The sequence below is a fragment of the Bemisia tabaci genome, chromosome 2 (genome assembly GCF_918797505.1).
Source record: "Bemisia tabaci chromosome 2, PGI_BMITA_v3".
In the NCBI taxonomy this organism is placed as follows: domain Eukaryota; kingdom Metazoa; phylum Arthropoda; class Insecta; order Hemiptera; family Aleyrodidae; genus Bemisia; species Bemisia tabaci.
Window position 1 is genome coordinate 23,281,372 of NC_092794.1, and position 22,920 is coordinate 23,304,291.

The window sequence follows — 22,920 nt, forward strand, 5'->3', positions numbered from 1 at the left end:
TAAAGATAAATTGTTCGGCTTGAGCTTCATGAAGCATATTAAAACGGACCGAGATCAGCTGAAAGAACATACTGTTTCAACATATTTCAGAACGTCATACATCCTATTGATTTCCGCGGAGAGATAAGTACTTTTCTAAGCGTGACTGCTCACTTAGTTTCTTTACGGTAGCTCAGACTGAATGATGAATGTAGGTGCCTCCTGCAAAAATACCTCGGAGCGATTTGAGTGGGAGGCACCGCACCGGTTTCACCTGCCAAACGAGCGATGAACACGTCTCATTTTCCGCGGTTGAATATACGAGAAAAGAGTTACCGGCGTAACGAGAATATATCAAGCGTAACGCTTTAAACTGTTATTACCCCGCTAACGTCCCTATCATGCCATTCAATCACATCAACTGATGCGCGTTGATACGCTTAAGACGTAGCCGAGATGCAGCGGCTCGGCATCAAAGTGCCTTCAAATATTCGAGTAGGCAATACCGCATTTCTCCCGAGTTGATATAGTTGTATCACTCGAATGATCGTTGCTTCTTGCGCTCGAATGCTAATGCATTGGTTTCGCTTTCTCGGCAACATTCGGAACCAAGCAGACAGCTAATTCGCAGTAAATACAGGGTGTCTACTGGTACTAGGTCATTAAAATTCCTTGCATGCTCAGTACCTTTTCCTTGCTTTTCCCTTACTTTCCCGAAAATTCCTTTTTTTGACAATCCTCAAAAATCCTTGATTTTTTTCTTACCTCCTCCGTGCTTTTCCCGTACCTTACGCGCATTTTAAACTATGACGGATTAGGAAAGTGGAATGATGGAATGACATAATTATAGGAATAAACCGAAAAACACGAGGAATCGAACCGGGGTTTTGAAAAATGAATTTTGTTTGGAAACTGCATATCCCAAGGACTACTTTTAGAATTAATCACGAAAATCTCAAATTTCTGTACCTTTCCACGAAAACCTGTGCCTTTCCCGTATTTCCGTTTCGACCTTCCGAAATCCGCGCTTTCTCAGCGTATCCGTACTTTTTACGTATAGTAGGCACCCTGAAGTAGGTTTATTGCATACGTCAAAAGTTAAACCAGACTGAATAGATGGACTGGTCGTAAATTTTTGAATACATAAAAATGTCTGAGACCTACTCTGCAGCCCAAAAATTGCGTCATCCGCATCACGCGTTCTAAAATTGTTCTAGTTCATACACATGTGAACTCTTGAAATTCACTTCTTCCTCTGTGACCTGTGCCGATATGCTAAGTTGTGAGTGCTGACGACTTATTTTCTAAATTAGGAAAAGAGGTTTACGTGGAAAACACAATCCGATTTTTTACCACTTCGATTACTGCTATGGGTCAAATTGGCCTTAGACTCGTTATTTTATGATGAAAAAATAGAGATTCATGATATGCTCTAAAGAAACCTTAAATCGATTATTTTACTCCCAAAAGTAAAGTTTGGAGATTGATGAATATGGCGGCAACCACATTGCTGGGCGAGTTCACGCATATGAGGTTAGTTCTACTAAACTGCTCACGCAGAACTATAATCCATCGGTCAACATTTGGCAATTTCTGGGCCTCGACTACAAAACATGACTTTTACACTGCGTTGAAGATAGCAGTGCAGTATCTGTAAAATATATTGTCCCTTATTTTACCGTGGGTAATTTTCTTACATTTTACAGGAGTAAATAGGTTAGGTTGGTACGAATCGATCGAAAAACAAAAACATGATCATGAGCCTACTAACAGCAAATCGATCGATATTCTATCGATCGGCAAATTAATCAATAGACTCTAAGTCGACTCGATTGACACGAAACGATCGAAAAATAAACTTGAGCCGATCGACATACCGATTCGATTGACAACCATGAATCGATCAGCAAAACCCGTAAATTGATTGCCAAACTCGCGAATCCACCGAAAAACCCGTGAATCGATCGTCAAATCCACAAATCTATCTACAGACCCGTAAATCGATCAAATTTCGTCAGTCGAAGCAATGTCGAGTCGATCGACACCGAATCGATCGAAAATCATGTGAACCAATCAACAAACCTGTGAAACGATCGACAAACCCGTGAAACGATCATTGGCGGATCCAGCAAATTGGCAACATTGTCTTTTCTCCATTTAAACTTATGGAAATGTATCGATTCTTGGAGGGGTCAGGTGCTCCGACAAGAATCGATTATTTAGCATAGGTTTAAATGGAGGGAATCCGGTGTTGCCAAATTGCTGAATCCGCCTCTGGAAACGATCGACAAACCCGTAAATCGATCGACAAATCCGTAAATGTATCAACAAACCCCCGAATCGATCGACAAAATTGTAAACCGAAGCGATGTCGGTTATTAACTTACTGTCTAACGATTGACGTCTTGATTTTTTGATCGATATTGTCAATCGAATGCGACAACCTCCCATTTTACAGAGGAAATCCGGCAACGTGCAAACCCTCATACGGCGTTTCTCCTCGGCAGCGCCGGGCGGCGGGACGAGGCAACGTCTGGGTCGACGCTGAGACGGGTTTTATTGGCGGGCGTCGCGACGGGAGCGCGAGAGACGCGACGGTCAATTGCGATGCGGGTCCGGCCCGGAAGTCTGCAATCCATAAAACTTTCACTGCACCCACTGCGCCCCGGCCCCGGTCCTGTTTCTTTAATTCAATTTTTGTGAATAAAAATAAGAAACCCCTCCCGGGCGGGGGAAATGTATAAAATATGATAATCCCCGGGAGCTTATAAATCGGCGACACGATGGCCGCGTCGAGGGCGACCCCTCTGAGCCCCGCCCGGCGCGCGCCCTTGCGGAACCCGCGGCTCAGCGGGCGCCGGAGTCGGGGCTCGGGTTTTGGACTGACACCAGGAAGTCGTGACTCCGCTTCGAGGAGCGCCCCCCCCCCTCCCCCGGGGGGCTGGAGCGGGGCCAATCTCATCTCGCCCCTGCCCTCCGGGTTGCGGGCCGCCCCCGCGAAGGGGCCGGGAACCGCGCCGGGGACGGAGAGATCATCTCGTCACTTTCGGCGTGTCTAGCTGCCTCCTCGCGTCAAGGGTTGCCGCCTCGCTGGCGATAGGATATACGAGAATGAAGAAAAGGAAAATGTAGCAGAGGGAAAAATATGGAGTGAGAAGATAAAGGGGAGGAAAAAGCAAAAAACAAAGGAGAAAGAACAAACACACACTGAAAAAAAAAAAAAAAAACACATTGGATCTAGAGTCCAGACTCTTGAAAACATTGACAAGAAAAAATACTCTCGATTCGATCAGATTTTTGCTTAAATCAAAAGGAAATCCGCTCAAATTAAGATGCTTAGTTCTTGATCTAAGCAAAAATCTGATTGAATCAAGAGTATTTTTTCTTATCGATGTTTTCAAGAGTCTGGACACTAGATCCAATGTGTTTTTTATCCAGTGCACGATAATGAGAAAAATTAAGTAATTTACAAAGAAAGAAAGAAAGGATAGGAAAGACAGAAAATTGGAAATAAAAGAGAAGAGAAAAAGCATAGAAAATTGAGGGGCTTTTGGAGGACAAGACGCATAAGTGCAGTTTTTGAAAAAAATGATTTATCAACGATTTCAAGTAAAACAAGTCTAAATGCACATCCTATGAAAAGTTCGCTTCCAAATTCCAATCTTTGAGCATTGAAAAGTTAATTTGAACTTTCTTTCCGCCATAAGGATCCATGTAATTTCGAAACTTCAAACACGTATTTCTCGAAATAGCAAAAATTACACTTATGCGTCTTTTCCTCCAAGCCCCTCAATTGTTATCAGTTCTAGTAAAGTTTGGAATTGTCACGGTGGCAGTGAAAACAATAATCGTAATTTGTTGAATGTGTAAAAAAATAGGTTTGGCAACAAACCAATTGGACGAAATACTGCCAGATGGAACTGTGAACGAATGGGGAAGATGGGGTGTGCTCTAGAAAGCTGCATAAGAAGCAATGTTAAAGTGGGCGTGATTCCCTTTGGGGAAATGGAAAAGCGGGATTTTACATTCTATCAAACGGAACTATGTGCCAACTGAATGCGGCAGTCATGAGACATGGGCATGGGAAAATAGCGTTGTGGACAGGGCTCATGAGTTAATGCCGACCAAAAGCGACGACGGAGACGGGGCTTCGTTGCCGCTGACGTCACTGGCGCTTTATAATTCCCATTCATTCTTACGGCCCTCGACTAACGAGAACGACTTATCTTTCCCATCTGTGTCTGGTTCCGTTTGGCAGACAAGCGTCCAAATATGGAATAAGAAGACAAAGGGAAGGAAACATTAGAGAAGGAGGGAGGAAAAACGAAAGCACCAGAAGAGGAAAACTAAGAAATTTATAAAAAAAAGAAGGGAGAGGAAAGACAGAATATTGAAAATAAAAGAGAGAAGAAAAAGCATAGCAAATTGTTATCAGTTCTAGAGAAGTTTGAATTTGTCAAGGCAGTTAAAAAGAATCTTAATTTGTAAAATGTGCGAACAGAGATCGGTTTGGCGACAACCAATTATATAAAAGATGTACTGAGCTCTGTGATTAATCCTCAAACCATCTTATCTACATTTACATTCCTACCTGGTCAACAAAATGCCTGCCAAAGTTGTTATTACTAATTGAAAAATTTATTTAAATATAGTTTTTTGACTGTAAAGGTCCCGATGTTGACCATAAAAGGGGGAAGGGGGGGTCCAGGGAGGGCTCCTTGGAATTGAAATTTTATCATCTGCCCCCCCCCCCCCTCCGAAATTCTGGGTGTAACGAAAAATCTTTGTCGAGGATGATTTTCTCTCTTGATGTAGAGTCCAACATGAAAACTACGTGTTCATTTAGTGAGTATTTTCTAAAATTTTCATGATGAAAGCCTCAAAATGCGTGCAAATAGAGTTAATTTGCTTTTCCTTAAAAAGGATAAAACAGTAGAGTGAAACTTCGGTTTGGATGTGTTTTCCTCCAACGATATACGATACGTAACTCAGCTTGTTCCCGGGGGATTTTTTAACCTCTTGAGTCAGCATGCTCAAGTGTTTTATTTATCCATCAAGTATCTGTAATCTGCGCCCCTGAAATACAGATACTTGATTTATGACCTACTTTCTCTGTTTTCTCTTTGTGAGGAACGGAAACAAATCATCACTTATTTTCAGTCCCCTCAGCTCCTATAAATCTCATATTTCTTCAGACGAGTATCGAGGAAGACATAAATTCTCACTCAAGAATGAACGCTTTTTTTTTATTTATTTATACTTCACAATTTAATTTGAGCCTTTGGAAAGGGCGATAAGCAGCACACTGCCGACAAAACCGAAATTAATCCGTTCGATACAATCGCTTGTGCAGGATGTTTCTTTTCGCGCCTTTCGTGCAACTGCCTTTTCTTGTAAGATCGAAATCCGCCAAGAGAATGCAAAAGTTTTGCCATGCTCAAATGAGGGAGAAAATCACAAGTACATCCTAAAGGGTTTTTTATATCGTAATTTGAATACAATGACAGCGAAAATTTTGAAAATACTGGAATCGAGATCCCCGCTATCAGTTCAGTGCTGCCTAAGGGTAAAAGAACATTTAAGAATTTAAAACATGAAGGAAATTTCGATTTCCGAGTCGCAGTAAAGCCGCGCGCCTTCATTACCTAACACGCAACACGCATGACCGGTCTTCGTATGACGTTACATTCACTATTCAGTCCGTACTCCGTATGACATGAAGACGGCATTTATAGCGTCTAGCCGTTGCGATCTTCTTCGCTAGGAATATCTTCGACAAGTGTAAAACATGACATTCACCTCGTTTCATTCTTCGAAATTCGCGTGGGTAACTTTAAATGTCTATCGGAGTGATAAGCGATTCGGTTTTAATAAAGTCGCAAGCATTTCCAAGAAATTAGACTGAACTAGAGTTTCCAAAGGTCAGTTTGTTGGCTGGTAGTGGGTAGTAAGACTCAGGTTCCTGCTATTCCTGATCTTTTCTGGAAAAGGGTTAAGGATAATGGAGGTAAGTTTATGCCGTGATAGCGAAGAGAGCAGAAAGTGCATGCTGAGATGAGCCCCAAGACACATGAAGCATGTGCTGATCATAGATCATACAGAAATTCACTTCGCTATCGCGGCAGGCTTGCTTCCCGAGCGGCCGCTACTAGGACAGGCGGCAGAACCCTACTGCTTTTCTAGCTAAAAAAGATGAGAAAAACGAACTCATCCAAGTTTTATTGTAGGGGTTTTCTGGAAACCTCTTCAACTGAAAGTTTTTTTCTGGAACTGTGTAGAGTTGGAATTTGACGGCATAAGATCACGGTTTACGCCTCCCCATTCTCTCCATCATTCATAAACTTTGAACAAACTTACCTCCGATTGCTTTGCATTTCAGTCTGAGCGAGGAGTGTTCGTTGTAAGGCCCAACTACGGTAGTTCGTTCTAATCCAACATCGTCAGTGATTATGAGTTTTTGCGGTGGCACTGAAACATAAATGAAAGAAAGATGATTAGAAACTTAAAACGACGGAGGATCTGGAATATTTAGGTTAGAGGAAATGTACTATCATTTGGATAGCATGGAAATTCGGAGATTATTTGACAAATTTGTGTAGAAGTTGCGCAATTCGTATTTCCGGCTCACTTTTTAAGCTGCCTTGAAACACTGAGGGCAAACAGAAAGTCCCTGTCTGCAATTGTTTTTAATATTAAACTATTAATAGCATGTCAAAAACTCCAACTGCGCAAAAAAACCATCCGATTATTGGAACAAAGAAAAAAGAAAGAGACAAAAATCTGTGATTCTTACTCCCGGCCATAGATATGTTGAGCTTTGCGTGAATACTTCGTATCAATGTATTATATTATGTCAAGAGAGACAACTCTGCTCTTGATTTTGAAGAAATGAAGAAATAACTTGTAGCGACACTCTGAAATGAATTTCATCGAATTTTCTAGCATTATAACGATAATACCTGACTGTGAATGGTAAGATTGCTAGGGGGAGAAAACAAATTCTCAGTTTCCCCGCAGTCAAGGCAAAAGATCTTTAAATTATCCCTTATTATGACAGAATTCCCCATATGTATCCTAATCAAGAAAAATTTACCAAAATTTTTTCTGTCCCAGAAAAATAATGCTTCCAAAGTTCCTTGAGCCACTGCAAATATTCCCAAAATTTGGCGAGAGTTCTCCAAATTGTCTCTAGGCATACGGTAAAAACTCCCTAAATATGTTCTTTTTTCCCAGACGTCGCACACTACAGCGAGAAAATAGGAAAAATTGGACAAAACCTGGAAACTTTGAAAGCTTATATTTTCGAAAATATGAGACTAATAACTTAAAGAGTGGCTCTATTGGTTTTTTTGTGTAATTTTCTTTTAAAGAACCGCTTTAAATTCAATATGTGACGAAATAAACTCAAAATTTGAAAATTTAGCTTAAAATATTACGTCCGACTTCTTCTAATAGAGCATTTGCAGGTCTCTTAAATTTTGTGAATTTCATCCTTAAAATGATACTGCTAGGAAAACTGAGCACAAGGATATCCTTGGTTCCTAATTTGGACAATTACTGTAGAAAATATGACAAATAACCTAATCTGCTAAAGTACATGTGTCTAAATGGGAAATGCCACCAGATGAGGTCACAAGGCAGCAAATTTTCTCACTTTAAAATCAATTTTTCTCCAATTTCTCATGTCGGGAAAAAATTATGAAAAATACTGCGAACTCCAGCTCAATAGGTACCATCAGATGAAGCAATAAAATGTTTGTGTGCAAATTCTCCTTTATCATAGTATTATCTAATGTTAGCCTGTAAAATTAATTCAATTAGTCTATTTTTAATTTAAGCCATGTAGATAGATACAAGAAAATACTTGTAGTAGTTACATTATATTTAAATAAAATTCTGTCAAAAAAAAAAAAAATTCTCCATTGACTCGATCCACTGTACGACGTTGAAAACCCGCCGAGATTTCCGGTACCCCGTGACCCCTCGACAACGACGCTCCTGCCGAAAACGCGGCAAGACGGAAACGCAACTCTTTCCCCGGCGGACCCGCAATAACCCCGCGCGAGGGGTGACCGAGGGGGGGGGGCGCTCCGGAGTGGGGTGCAAATTTCCTGCCTTCATTAACCGCTCCTCGTCCCGCTCGGAAGGAACGACCAAGAACCGCGGATCATTTTAATTAAATTTACGCTCCGAATTCTCACCGGCCGGGCCGATGCGGCTCCACCTCAGCATCCACATCTACATTCACCGCCGACACAAAAGAACAATAAAGAATAATAAATGTTGCCCCGCGCATAAATCATCCCCGCAATAACAATTTTAGGCTCCCCCCCCCCTCGTCCCCCCCGTCCCCCGACGCACCGTGCCCCGGATTAGGGAAGATGATTCCTGATGAACTCCGTCAAGACGCGGCTCATCCGATCATTGCCGGCTTGTACCGGAATCCGTGTTTTTCACGGAGTGATTCAGGTTTCAGGTGATTACTGCCGTGCTGAGGAAAAACGCCGTAAGAACATTCAAAAATTGCCGAATTCCCTCGTAGAAAATGTATATTTTTTAAGAAAGATACGTATGTTTCTCCTTGACACTTGCGGACACTTCAGATCAAACTACGAACGGAATTCCCTGAAAATAAAAAAAAAAATATTTACAAATTTCCCTGAAAATTTGTGATTTTTTTAATGAGATTTAGCAACATCTGAAAGCTCATACGGCGTTCTTATTCCTTGCAAGATGTGGTCAAAATCACTGCGAACCTGTGAATTTACCGGGAGGAAAATGGATTTGGGCCGTTACTTTATTTTCACCATTTTAAATCCAAATTAGGCTTGTGCTGATTCCATAATAACACCCTCATTGTGTAAAAAAAGAAAAAAAAAAGATGCAGACTATAAAATTCCCAATGAGACCTTTGAGAAAACTCATTTTGCTCACAATTCTCACGTCTATAATTGCAGGTCCTAACCTCAAATTTTTTTTTTTTTTTTTTTTTTTTTTGCTGGTTTAGTGGCTTATATTCCGTTGGAACCTACAGCCATCGATAGACAGTATTTATTGTCCTTAGACATCATGGGATTTAGGCACATCCATGCTCCAGGCTTTCAAATTTTCAGGGATTAAGGCCGAGTGGAATCTGTATCTGCAGATCCACTCGTCAGTTCCATGAAAATTTGTCGCCACCACCGGGATTCGAACCCGGGACCTATTGGCCTAGAGTCAGACGCGCTGACCACTAGGCCAACCTGGCCGGCTAACCTCAAATTTTCCTCTTCTTTTTCTGAAGGTTCTATGGCTGAAACTCCAATTGAGGGGCCTACAGCCAACTATAAGCAAATTAACCCAAAATTGTACATTAAAAGTAAAAAAAAATTCAATATACCTGCAAGTGTACACATAAAATGAGACGTGGTTTGGAAGTCTCGCCGTCGATATCTCGTTTTCTCAAAACTTCATTTCTTGGCGTTACTGTTCTCGGTCATACACACGATTGAGTGTTGCGATCTCTCTTCCTTCCATGAAGCACCCCGTAAAACGCAATGTTAAACGTGGGAATTGCGAGGCACAGTCTGGCAACCTCGGCTCATCCCACCCCCCGCGCCCCCCTCTAAATGTTTCTTTTGAGACCCCGGCAGCGACTTGGGCTCCGGAAACTACGCTTTGAATTGGAGGAAAATTGGAATAGAAACCCAGACGTGATCCTCTTTATACAGGAAGGGCGTAGCGGTGAGTGATCATCGCTGTTGCCGGCTAAATTGCGGCGAGACTTTTCTCCATTGGTCTTGTTGCTTCCCCGTCCGTCCCTTGTGCATTCTTCCAGTATCACGGCTAACGATATAAGGTTCCGCATTGAGCATCAATACAAATATATGAAAACATCGAATGCTCGGAGAGATCTCAAAAGTAACGCGGCTCCGTTTCGCCGGAGTTGTTGACAGTTGAGCAATTTGTTTGGCAAACAAGTTGCGACGTTCGGTAAAATCACTGAGCCACTCACTCGAGCCAGTAGCGAGGTGTTAATGATCGATTATTATCGATATTTCCCCATTTGAAGCTGTGGTAAAAGACCGATTATTAAAGTGATCGTTGCGAACACCCTCTTTATCGATCCTTTTCCATAGGTTTAAATGGCAGGTCAATCGATAGATCGCAAAGCACCCACGCCAGTGACTCACTTATTTGTATCGCCGAGAACAATAACACCAAAAATTAAGTTTTGAGAAAACGAGATATCGACGGTGAAAGTCCTAAACCTCACTGGAAAAAAAAACACATTGTTTCTAGAGTCCAGACTCTTAAAAACATCGACAAGAAAAAATACTCTTGATTCAATATCAGATTTAAGCTTAAATCAAGAACCATGCCTCTTAATTTGAGCGAATTTCCTTTTGATTTAAGCTTAAATCTGATTGAGTCAAGAGTCTTTCTTCTTGTCACTGTTTTCAAGAGTCTGGACTCTAGATCCAATGTATTTTTTTTTCCAGTGCTCGCATCTCGTTTTGGCTGGAAATTCAGCCGTTCTCAGTTGGATATGAATATAAATAAAAATTTCTAAAAATCTTCAACTTAGGAGCACCTCTCAATTAAGAGTAAGTAAACAGAAATTTTTGGAAAATGAGGAAATGTTTTGAGAAAATATATCCTGGTGTACGAGATGAAAATGTTATTGAATAAGTCCTTCATAGGTTTCGGGAAACTGTGAATATTAACCCAAAAAACCCTTGAAAATTGTTCGAGTGATTGAAATCATCTACGAATTTTACCTTTATCTACAAATGAAAAAGAGACTCACTTGTTCTTTGTTTGGCAAGACAGTGACATGCATATGTTCTCTTCTGCATGCATGCTTGATTGGGTTTTTAACAAAAAATCACTCAAATTGTATGGACGCTGGTCAGAAGTTGTCAAAAGAGGTGCTATCAGTACAAAAAACACGAGGAACTGTTGTCTTGTGGGACAACGTGGACTTACGACTGATTCACAGGAAATGACGTCAATTTTTGCGCACATACTGCTCTCTTACATCCCTCGTTTTTAGCAAACGAGATGATGGCCATACTTCAGCATCAGAATCATTCAGTTAAGTTAAATTAGAATATTTATTATGTTGTAAAGAAAAGAGAGATACTTGATCGTCACTGCTGTGTTCGGTAACATAGCAGAAAAGTTCATTGTAAAATGAACTACAAGTTACTGCCCATCGAATATTTTTGAATGCTACGATAAAGACGTTCCTTCTTCGTCGCAATACAAACGAATGGACTTACTTTGTAAGATGAATGTACAAAAACACTAATTCTAATAAGAAGTTTTGCAAATCTTTCATTTGCGTAGCGAGACAAGAAAATTAATTTTATGACATTTGAAATTTTTACAGTGCCCGATAAAAAGATTATTATGATATGATAAAATATACAGGTAGGTATTATTACCTTTCAGATATATAAGCTAAATTTAACCTTTTAACTCATATTAAACGCATGGATTATTCAATGATCTTCTAATTGGACTGCCTCTCGCAGAAGGAAACCTAGCCACATCAGCTATTGCCTGCTCATACCTATACAGGGTGATCCAAGGTTAAACGGCTGGACTGCAGAAGCCGAAATAATCCCAAACCCCCTTTTTAAATTGAGATTTCGATTGTTTTTAGATCATTCATGAATTCAGGGCATAAAATTTAAGCACAGGAGAGTAAAAATTTTCATGAAATTAGATTCAAACCTTTGTCAAAATTCAGGAAAAACCGCGATTTACTTTCCGAAATTTTGAGGGGCCGTAGCTCCGACTGAGGGCACTTTTGGAAAAAAAAAACCTTATACGACAAAAAAGTCTTATTTTGACCTATAGAACACGCTCCTGCAGTCCGGCCGTTTAACCCTGAATCACACTGTATACAAAGTTTTCTTCAAGTCACGTAGACTCGCGTTGTAGTCCGTGAAGTGGCAACGTTGCCCCATCAAAGTTGGCTAGTGTCCTCGCTTAGCCTAATTCAATCCAATGGTGGATGAAATGGATGTATCAAATCCCGCGCGGTGGGCTGAATAATACCCGGATTTTGTATACTTTCTGCCTCGTGTCAGCACGGAGAATATGTTTTTCTTGCGTGCGATCAAGTTCAGGGTTCCCCCCGAAACATTCGTATAATGATACTTGTCTCTGCTTTATCTCGTCCCTCTTCTCAGACGGTTTTTCTCCTTCGGATTACAGTAATTTCACGAGAAAAATATCGCTACGTCAGTGCCGCTCTCTGCTTGGTTCCACCATCCTGCTGTGCTAAGGAAGAATGCCTTTAGACGTTGCTATATTTCCTTCAATAAAAATCGAATTTACCGCAAAAATTGTGAATTTTTTTCACATTTTTCAGACAATTTTTTTCGCGATTGAATCTAAAATATCTGGAAATTTTATGGAAAAATATGCATGACTTTCTTCAGAAATACATGTTTTATCCGGAGATATTCGGTGACTCTCGAATGTACATACGGTGTTTTTCCTTCGCACGGCAGCACAGGCCTCTTGAAGGTCTTGAGACCACGTAAAAAAGTATTCAAAACAATAATTAAGAGGTAGTTTTCTTCTAAAACATCATGAAAAGGTATATTAATATTTTTATGTAACAAGGTGGAGAAATGGTGCTGGGTCCACACCATTTCGCGGGGAAACAAGGCCAAGAATACCAAAAATTAAAATTAGAGTCAAAAATAAATTTTTAGAACTCTAATGCGCACCAGTATGAAACTGAGGGGGGGAGAGTGTTCAGCTCAGGCAGTTTGCAATGCAATATTAAGTTGGAGTCACGCCGAGAGATCTTTACCGGTTTGGGCCTTATTAGACCTCATCAAAAGATCACACTCAGCAGTGAACCCAACTTAACATGCCGCAAAATCCAAGACGGCATTAAAACGACGTTTAAAATAAAAGATAGTTTTTCTGTTTTTCTACCCAAAAATTGTAATTTTAAAGGGAAACTATCGCGGAAATTGTATTACTACTGTACAGATATATGTTTAATGTGTGTTATATTGTTTAAAGCGAAGAAGAAATTGCACGATTATGAGTACAATATAATCAAGCTGGCTCCGTTTTGCTAAATGCGAACCCTTTTTTATGCGGCTGAAGTGACATTTTGAGAAAAAAGGAACGAACAATGTTCACAAAAAGAAAAAAATTCCCGCTTGAGATGTCTTTCGAATATTTTTCAGGACTTTTTCTGGACTTTGGAAGGTAAAGGTCTTAAAGGGATAAACTTTAAATACCTGGAACAAATATCAAAGGCATCTGGGTGTTCCCTTATAAATTTTGAAACAATCTCGTGCGACATGAAAAGAAAAGGGAGAGGGGGGAGGGAGAAGATAAAAAAAAAGGAGGGGACGCTTAGACTAGCGGTTGTTTCAGTCCTTCCGTGGAATGCCGTAGTGGTATGCATAACATCCCTTGCGTATTTTTTTTCTCTAGGAACTTGTGCTCGTGCGGCATTGCCGAAAAAATAGTAAAATTAAATTCACAAAAAATCCAAGACCCGATTCTTGATGGTCCCAGCGTCGCATTTCACTGACGGCGCCTTGATACAACTATTCGAACTCGATGGATGTGCGTGTTGCGGGCAAAAATTTGAAGGCGTTCTTGCTTTCTTTGTGCATTGCGCGACTTTACTAATACTTCTTCAGGCTGCTGTCGAAACGTATTATTCTCTGGTGACCTGAAGAGTTGGACTATTCTGAAAAGAAAAAACTACTGCGTTGAAAATTAAACGTTGCCATACTTTCTTTAATAAAATAATTTACCAGCGAAACTGCAGGAACGCGTATCTCGGTTTGAGGCGTTGCCAACATTCCATTGTACTTAATTTTCAAATAGAAAAAAAACTCAACGTCAATTCTTGAGGGCTTCCCTGATTTTTCTTCTCTGTTTGGAGAATATATACTGTGAAAATTTCAATCAACAGTGTTGGTTCGCTCTTTTTCGATTAAATAAAAATGGAAACGGAGATATTGAAACACCCCCCCCCCCCCAAAAAAAAATAAGCGTTTCTGCTTCACCGTCAAAATTGCTCTGACTAGAAGAGGACATTTCAAAGTTTGATGACAAATTTTTCTGACCTTCCATGGTCGGGCAAAGTTTCCTGAACTTCACAGGATTTCCCTGACTATTCAAAAACGTCTCATCCTGTTTTTCTCGAAAGAAAACTACTAAACACGGCAATACTTGGCAAAATTGGACTCTTGCTACGACTTCTTTGGCGCGGAGGCAAGATTGCCAGGTTGTTTGATAAAACGAGGATGATCAAGCGATCAAGGTGTCTACGAAAACGGACTGACCAGAAATCAGTGCTTCTTCAGTACTTTTTTAGTGCATTCCCAAGAAATTCAGTACCTCCTCAACAGAAAAATTCAGTACTTTTTCAGTACCTCCAATTGACGAAAATCGAAAAATTTCGATTTCTCGCTCAAATTGCGACAAAAATGATAAAAATGAAAAAAATTCCGGACCTTTTTGCAGAATTTCCGCACTTTTTCAGTACTTTCGGGCCGCCCTTAAGAAATCAGTATTATTTCCTGACTTTCCGGAAATTCCGGACCTGTAGACACCCTGAATGATTAATTTTGATTTAAATGGGGAAAATAGTACTTTTCCACCATCATCGGGCAACAATGCAGTCGGAAGAATTTTCCGCGGGCGATAAAGCCCGTTTCCGGCGGTCACATACGTTTCAGACTAAGCGGGGCTCCTTTCTCAGGGGACGATCAGCCGGGGCGGGTCGAGAGGGGGGTTGCTGGGGGGGAAGGGGGGCGGTAAAAATACTTGCGGTCGGTTTTTGATCCGGGAACTTGAGTCGAAATCCTCGGCGGGAGATTTACAATGAAACTATTATTTATGAGCCATTATTGCTCTAGCAGAACGGCGGAGTTTTCACGCTGGAGTGTGTTTCATACATTATAAATTGGCCGCGGTTGCGCCCGCCATCTTCCACGACGCACCCCGCCGCGCAGTGGATTTTTTGCCTAAAACTGCAAATTGAGGCACTGGATGCGAAAATTGCACTTCCCGATTGCAGTGTTTCAGAATCTCTGTTGCTAATTGGACGGAGTTAAACAGAAAGGAACCAAGCCACATCGGGATCGAACCGAGAAAAAGAGGTTTAAAGTTTGGCTCCTGCATAAGACTCAATGTAAAAGATAAACTTCAAGTTCTGTTTCTGCAAAATTTGCTCCAACAAAAACTTTGAATTCTTGGCGATAGATAGTAGAGCAGTGGTTGAGTTCAAAACCACTCATAACTCAATTTGTTCCAAAATGTGGGTTGGTTCCTTTCTGCTTAACTCAGTCCAATTGATCCCTTGGAGAATAATTCGATGGATGATTTTGCGAGAATTCTTTCCATGGAAAATTTTAGAATCATAAGGGATATTCAGTGAAATTTTTAGTCAAATGGATGCATTCACTATCCTTACAATGAATGAAATGTTAGAGGAGACTCTGAAACACTGCAACCGAGAAGTGCCCTTTTCGCATCCAATGCCTCAATTGTGATGTTTATTTCGTCAAATTTTAAATTTATAGTCGTGCTTAATTCTTGAAGGACATTTCACGAGACAACCAATGGGACCACTTTTAAAACCTCGAAATGGGTCAGTTGCGCTGGTTAAAGAATTGTCTTTAAATGCTTGATTCTTGAAGATCAGCTACAAAGAATCCGATGTGTCCAAACAGCAACTCTCTACGTTCAATATTAACCGAGATATCGCCCGCTTTGAAAAGTCGGGATTTTGACGTCATCCACCGTGGAAATGATACCCCTGCTTTCTTCTGCCTTGCTTTCATCCGAGGTTTACGCTGAGTAACCAGAGCAAATATGCATCGCACCGACTGATGAAAGCAAGGTGGAAGAAACCAAGGGTGTCACTACTGCAGTGGATGACGTCAAAAACCTGACTTTTCAAAGGGCGATAACTCGGTTAAAATTGAATGTAGAAAGTTGCTGTTTGTACGGATCTTATTATTTTTAGCTGATCTACAAGAATCAAGCATGGAAACACGATTCTGCGACCCATTTGGTATTAACAGAGAATTAAGCTTTTAAAGTTTCCTCATTTTGTCCGACTTCTCAAATTGACTTGTTCCATTGTGCGTCGCCGCGCCGCAGCGTTGCTGGGGATCGTGAGGTCCCACTCCACTTCGCGATGCACTCTATCGCCCGTATAACTCCGCGTTCTCCAGAGCTCATGAGAACTCGGAGTTGGGTGGTTTTGGCACCGCGATGACGATGGGACGGAATCTCGACAGCGCGCGGGTGGAGCGTAACATGGGTAATCCGTACGCGAGGCAAAAAAATGTATATTTCTCCGTTTTATCGCCGAATTGCAGTTCGTGCGTTTACTCACACTGCGCTACCGCCCCTCTCCCCTTCTCTCCCGCCATTTCCTGGGCCCGCCTTTCCTCTCTCTCTCTCCACTTGTTGTGCAGTGCATGTTGCCGTTTGAGGTGTATCACCACAAAAATTGTAAAATGTTACGTTTATCTCGTCACAATTTTAATTTTAAAGGGTGCTTTTTACAGAAAATTTTATGAGAAAACCAATGGAACTACTTTTAAAACATCAAAATTCCAAACTAATGAAGATATACGCTTTTAAAGTTTTTAAATCATGTCCGACCTCTCCCATTGACTTGATCCACCGTGCGTCGGTAGAGGGTGATAGGTCGAAATGTCCAAAAAAAAAAATGTACAAAAGTCAAAATGTCTAAACCCTGAATGCCCAAAAATCTAAAAAGGCCAAATATCAGTAATTTCCAGCAGACAAATAAGTCCTAAAGTAGGCGAATGCCCAAATTAATGGAGAGAGTAATTATATACTAACTGTTTTCAGGCGTCTTCGTCTCATCGTACTTAGAGTGGTAGCTTTCCACAATGTTATTTGTTCGATGTAGTTCGTCTATTGTCAACTGGTAAACATCCTAATCTCACATTTGGACATTTGCAATCTCTATTCCCGTTTGTGACTCCATGAGGGGGTGTTGTCTTGACTCTCAGTATAAAGGGACTCTAACCACAATCACTTCTCTTAGGCGAGACTTTTTCATTGGTTCTTGTCTCAAAATATTCGCAAAGCACTCCTCCATCCTCGGGTATCAATAACTGAATTTAGAGTTTTCGTGGACCGAGGCCCCTTCCCCGCGGAAGCTCACAAATCAGTCAATATCAGCGCAATTATCAGGAATAGAGCAGAGATGAAATTTGATAAGGGCCCTAAAAGTAATGTCGTATGGCTACCGGCGGTGAAACATTTATGGACGATAATGTAGCGAAAGCCTCGGAGAAAGCACTTACATGATGCTCGAACTAGGGGACGTTAATCTTCTTTCAATATCTTCTTGTGGTCCAATTTCCCGCGGAGCATCGGAAAGCTCCTCATATTAAGCCCACCGTCGACCCTTTTCAACATAATTATCTCCCGCAACTTTTTAAAGCGCTTCCGAGAAGACCTGCTCGCAATTAACCCCCTCCGCCCCATTATATGTTGAAAACTCCTCTTATTCTCGTAAACTAATGATTATTCGTCCTTCCTCGGACGAAGGAACGTAGCTCCACTCCCAGGTTGCAAAATTGGCTCAATCAACACAATTTTTTTAAAAGGATATGCCTGTGAAATTTCTGTCAAACATTTTGTTAAACTTTGCGTTTAATCAGAAGAAAAAGCAGTTAGATTCCTATTTAGAAATTCCCAAAAGTTGTTTTAGTGGAAATATTAGTGACGATAGGAAATTTTGGGACGGTGAAATGTAGTTACGTGCTTTTGCCGATCTGGAAAATGACGTACTTTTAGATACACACGGTTATTTCGGAACGGAAGTCCTCTTTTATGTCCTAACGCTCGTCCCCTGAAAAGTTTCGTCAAAATTCTACAACGCTGGGCTATGGCTCGTAAAGCTCTTTCCTTTATGGAATTTTTTTATACTTAATTGACAGTCGATTGGGCGTATTTATGCTGAATTGGAAAGAAAAAACTTATTGGACAGTTTTCAAAGGACATATGGACGCATTTAGGCTAAAAGGAACTATGTTACACGCAAACCCTATGCACTTAGTTCCTTTTAGTATAAATACATAGATAAGCCTTTGAGACCGATTTTTCTCATTTTCCGTACTCCAGAGTACTTTTTACTGAGAGTCATCAGCAGCTATGCTTAATGATATTCACGATTACAGGACTTACAATCATATTCACGGTGCGGCCAATGTAATATTCAAACGATTCCCTTCGTGGTAGAAATATTTCATGAAAAATTAAGTCGTGAAATTTTTCATGAAGTTTCAGAAATACATGAAAGATATATTGAAAGACATATTTTCAATCATGGATTATCAGCCGAAGCTAAATAATTATCAAAACTCGGCCCGTATTTTTTAGAAACTGAAGCCTAGTTTCACTCGTTTTTATCACTCACGTTTGCTTTTTTACCAATGTAGAGCTCTGTCTCTGAAAACTACGGTAAATTTGCAATATTTGACGAACTATCACTGCCGATTCTTAGTTCGACTATTGACCGTGACAGTTCAAGAGACACATCAAGCACGAGGAAAAATGGTGAGTTTTCTGTTCATCGGATTCCTGACTTTTCGTCAATGACAGTTTCAGAGGCAATAATTTCCCCAACTTTTTCCTGCTCTTCAGACTACCTCTGAAAGCTCGTAACTGTACACTGCCTTACTAAGGAAGAACGCCGTATGAACATTCGAGAGTTGCCAAATTTCCCTTGATAAAACACGTATTTGTGACAACATTCCTGCATATTTTTCTTTGAAATTTTCAGATATTTTAGACTAAATTGCGTACAAAATTGTCTGAAAAGTTCGGAAAATAACATTCGCAATTTTCCCAGTGAATTCGGTTTTTATTAGAGGAAACTTGGCAACATCTGGAGGCTCATACGGCGTTTTTCCTTAGCACGGCAGTACAGGACATCGCATCTGCAGTGTGCGGCCGTAGACCCAAGAAAGACAGTTTTGTTTGCCTTGTTCGGCGGGTTTTATCGAGTTTTTTATTGGTCATCATAATTTTTATTTCTCCATCTTGTGAAATGTGTTCTCGGCCCGTCGTGTTTATTTTGTAATTCACTCTCCATCGTCGAGGGGAGAAGACGGAAACAGGTCCTTCAACCCGCAGCGCAGTTAATGACGTCATTCAAACTTGGCCTCTGAAAAGATCCTATTGTTTCCGCTACTCTATGAGATTTAACTATCCCGACACAACTTTTTGACACGTGGAACAAAACAATGGTTCAAAAATGGACTGTATATCATTAATATTACGGCTTGAGACGAGCTTTGGTATAAAAAACGAGGGTTTTTTTTTTATAAATAGTAACTTCCTGTCGTTTTTGAGACTGATAATATCCAATTAGGTTATAAATTATACATATAAATTAAATATATAGGGTATAAATTTTATTTTAGTTTAAAAGTTAGAAATTATATCAAATGTATATAAGTCTGAAATTATCATTTTTTAAAGTCATTTTTCAGGATCTCGATCTTTAAATATTAAATCTTTTATCTTTTATCTCTCTATCTTTGTATCTTTTTATCTTTTTTATGTTTTATTTTTAATCTTTTAATAATATTTTATCTATTATGTCTTTTTATGTAATCAGAGCTGGGATGATTTTCTTTATTATTTCAGAAATTTGATTATTCGTTTCATTTTTCTGAATGCACCTTTATTACAGCACGGCAAACTTTGGTGGGCCAAATAAACCGAAGTCCGTCCGTAAACGGAGCTTTTCAAAAGTTGATAGTACGAGTAGGTATTCGTCAATCTAAATTTGAAGCTATTTTCCCATCCACTGCATCATTACGTTCACCGATAACCGTATAATTTCGATAGAGAGTGTCATCCCTGACGAGGGCCTGCTTTCCCTCCTGTTGAACTTTTTGCCGTGCATGTGCGATGTGCCCGGCGCGACCCCGGCATGCAAACAAAGTCTGATAATTCATGGGGCGGCGCGCCGGAGTCTGGCGATGTCGAGGTTTATCGTCGCAGAGAAAGAGACACAAAGTGAAAAGTTTCCGTTTTACTTGGAACCGTGCAAATATAAACTTTGTATTTATGGGTGTGTCGAAGTTCGCCGGGTTCCAGAGTAGTGGAAACTGTTAATTGACGAGCATTTTGCTCGAGCTCAGCGCGGAGGCCAAGGAACCGCCTCCGTCATTCGAATCGCTGTCTCCTGCAAGGCGTAGCTCCGAAAACTCGTGAGCCCTAGCGTCCTTCGTTATCAACGAGAGCCAGGGCTTTTGAGTTTCTTGGACTTAGGTCCGTTATGGTGACACCGAATCATTTCTGGGAGGCTCCTCGCAATTATGCAGTCTTTGACCCCACAATAAAGCAAATTGTATCCAAAGACCCACTTTTGACGGAGTTCAAAAACTTCACGTACAAATTAATAGACATCCAGATGGATTAAAATTCTAATTTTGATGTTTGCTCATTAACATCTTACGCAGAACAGCAAAAATCCTGGATATTACCAATATCCAATCAAAATAGAGGAATATTGTTTATAGTTGGCATAAAAATCATCCGATTTTATCTTCCCGCTCTTGGGGAAAAAACAAAATGAACGTCCTCGGGTTAAATCGGCCATTGAGAAAACAGCCAAGGACCATAGCTCTTTTTTCAGAACCTCCTCTCTTCTTTTATCGACGAAACTTGCAAACAAGTCAAGACAAATTTCATAATATAAAAAACTTCACCGTTTTTAAAACATGTTGAAATCATTTCTGTATCTCTAGTTTGTCAAAGAAACTGACCGTTGACGTAACATAGGATAACCTCATCTACAGTTTTCAGAGTGCTGGAATCAGTAATAATGCCTGACGTACTTTTTTCAAAATGGACTGGATTTTTCAACGAAGAACTACCATTTTTGCCTCATCTATAAAACACCTATCTTTACAGCAAAACTATTGGTTCATACGTTGTCTCTGCAATGAGGCGAAAATAGTGGTTTCTAATTGCAAAGTTAACGATTTATACCGAAAAAATATGTGAAAATGAATAAAGTCAAAGGCAACAATATAGCACACAACCCCTTTACACATAGTTCCGTTTGATTGAATTCATTTTCACATCGTATTTTTTAGAATAAATCGTTCAGTTAATCAATACCTCGGAATATTAGTCAGACTACTGCGCTGTGGCCCTTACACATAAAGTATAGAAACTCATCGAAGGGTTTTCATGAAACACCACCTTAAATAATCGTAAAAGCGCGCGTTACTAACGGCGCCTTGATGCAACTCTTCGAGCTCGGTAGATATGCGTGTTGCGAGCACGGATTTGAAGGCGCTCTTGATTTCCTTGTTTACTGTGCGACTCGGACGTCACATCATCCCGCAAACTGCTGTCGAAGCATTGTTTCTCCGTTTCTCCGAAGAGAAAAGAAGGCCGTATATTCATGCTAAAAGGAACTGAGTGCAAGTACATTATATGAAAAAATATCTTGTAGTACACAAATTTCACGCGCATTGTTCTTTTTAGTTCAATTCCTTTTCACTTAATTCCTTTATCATAGACACGTCCAAATGTAGTCCAATGGCAGATTAAGGGGTGTTGTCACCCATTGCAAGAGAGTGCTCTAGGTCAGAATAAGGCTATTTCCTTCATGATTTTTCAGGAAAGGCAATATTACAATAAAGGCGAATTAAAATTTTTTCCTTGACATTTTCGTCATTTTCCCTGACATTTCAAGGTTTTCCCTGGCGTTACCCAGTTTTCCCGGTATTTCTTGACTGTGGCAACCCTGGAGCTTACAGTAATACTTTACCGGAAACTATTTTGCATACGTTTCTATCGTTTCATGCCAGCGTGATGGCCATCGGACGAGACTCTCGTTCCGATCCGACGAGGTTGGTGAGTTGATCGTCCCGAAAAGGCCCCGGGGAAAAAGACGAGTGCGGACATTACTCGACGACATTTTTACCTCTTGCAGTTTATCTTTAGCTCTCGGAACAAGGAGCAACACGAATGGCGGAGTTTAATTAAAAACTCGGCAGATGCGTCGGCCGGCGTCGGCGTCGCGTCGGCACGGGAAACGCAGATGTCGCCCGAGTCGCGAATAATGAGCGAGGAGCCCGTCCTTTATCCTCCACCCTTCGCCCTTTCATCTTCCGCGGAACTTGGTTCCACGGAATAATCTAGGGGGTCGCTCCAACGACACCCCAACCCTTTCACCGAAAGAACGGGGGTAGGAGAGCTATCCGAGGGAATTTTCGTTTGGATTCGACGGGGCTTTGCCCCGATAGAGGTTCACGGAAAAAAAAATTTCAAACAAACTTTCAAAACAATTTTTTTAGAACAAACTATTTGAAATTCTGTGTCAAGATATGGAATCTTCCATTCTTCAATTGAGTTCATGAAAAAAAGTTTCAACGCTAAATATTAGTTAATTGTAAAAACTCCCGTGGGATCCCATGTTATTGCGAGGTTATGATGAAGATAGCAATTGGGTAGTTTCACTCCCCGCCCGCCTATTGAACGACTGCTCCAAGTGTGTTACATTTTTTTGTAGGCCACCACCAATCCACAGTTTTATATATCGGTGACTGATTCCAAAAAGTGACGAAACTTCCAAAAATAGGTTCTGCTAACACGGAAAAAATGAAATTGCTGATTTAAAAATTTTGTAGTTAAAAAAAGTGTCTGACATGTTTCAATGTAGATTTTACAAAAATAAAATGCTGATTTAACCACCTTCGTTGGTTCAGGCAGCTTTCCACTATTGTAAAAAGTGCATTTGAAACATGTTGGACTTATTTTTTCACAATTTAATTGTTAAATCAATAATGTATTTTTCTCCGTGTTGGCAGAATCTATTTTTGAAAAGATTTCTCTACTTTTTGGAATCAATCATTGATATAGAAACTGTGGATTGGTAGGGGCATA

The 22,920-nt window shown here is 40.4% G+C and overlaps 1 protein-coding gene across 3 annotated transcripts in view; it reads right to left on the reverse strand.

Moving 5' to 3' along the window:
• The window catches only part of LOC109043697 (nephrin), a 407,037-nt gene that overhangs the window by 112,266 nt on the left and 271,851 nt on the right, over window positions 1-22,920 (reverse strand). For all 3 annotated transcript variants that reach the window (XM_072296973.1, XM_072296974.1, XM_072296975.1), the window contains exon 4: window positions 6,337-6,447. In XM_072296973.1, coding sequence (XP_072153074.1) covers window positions 6,337-6,447 — 111 coding nt within the window. The remainder of the gene's footprint in view (window positions 1-6,336; window positions 6,448-22,920) is intronic.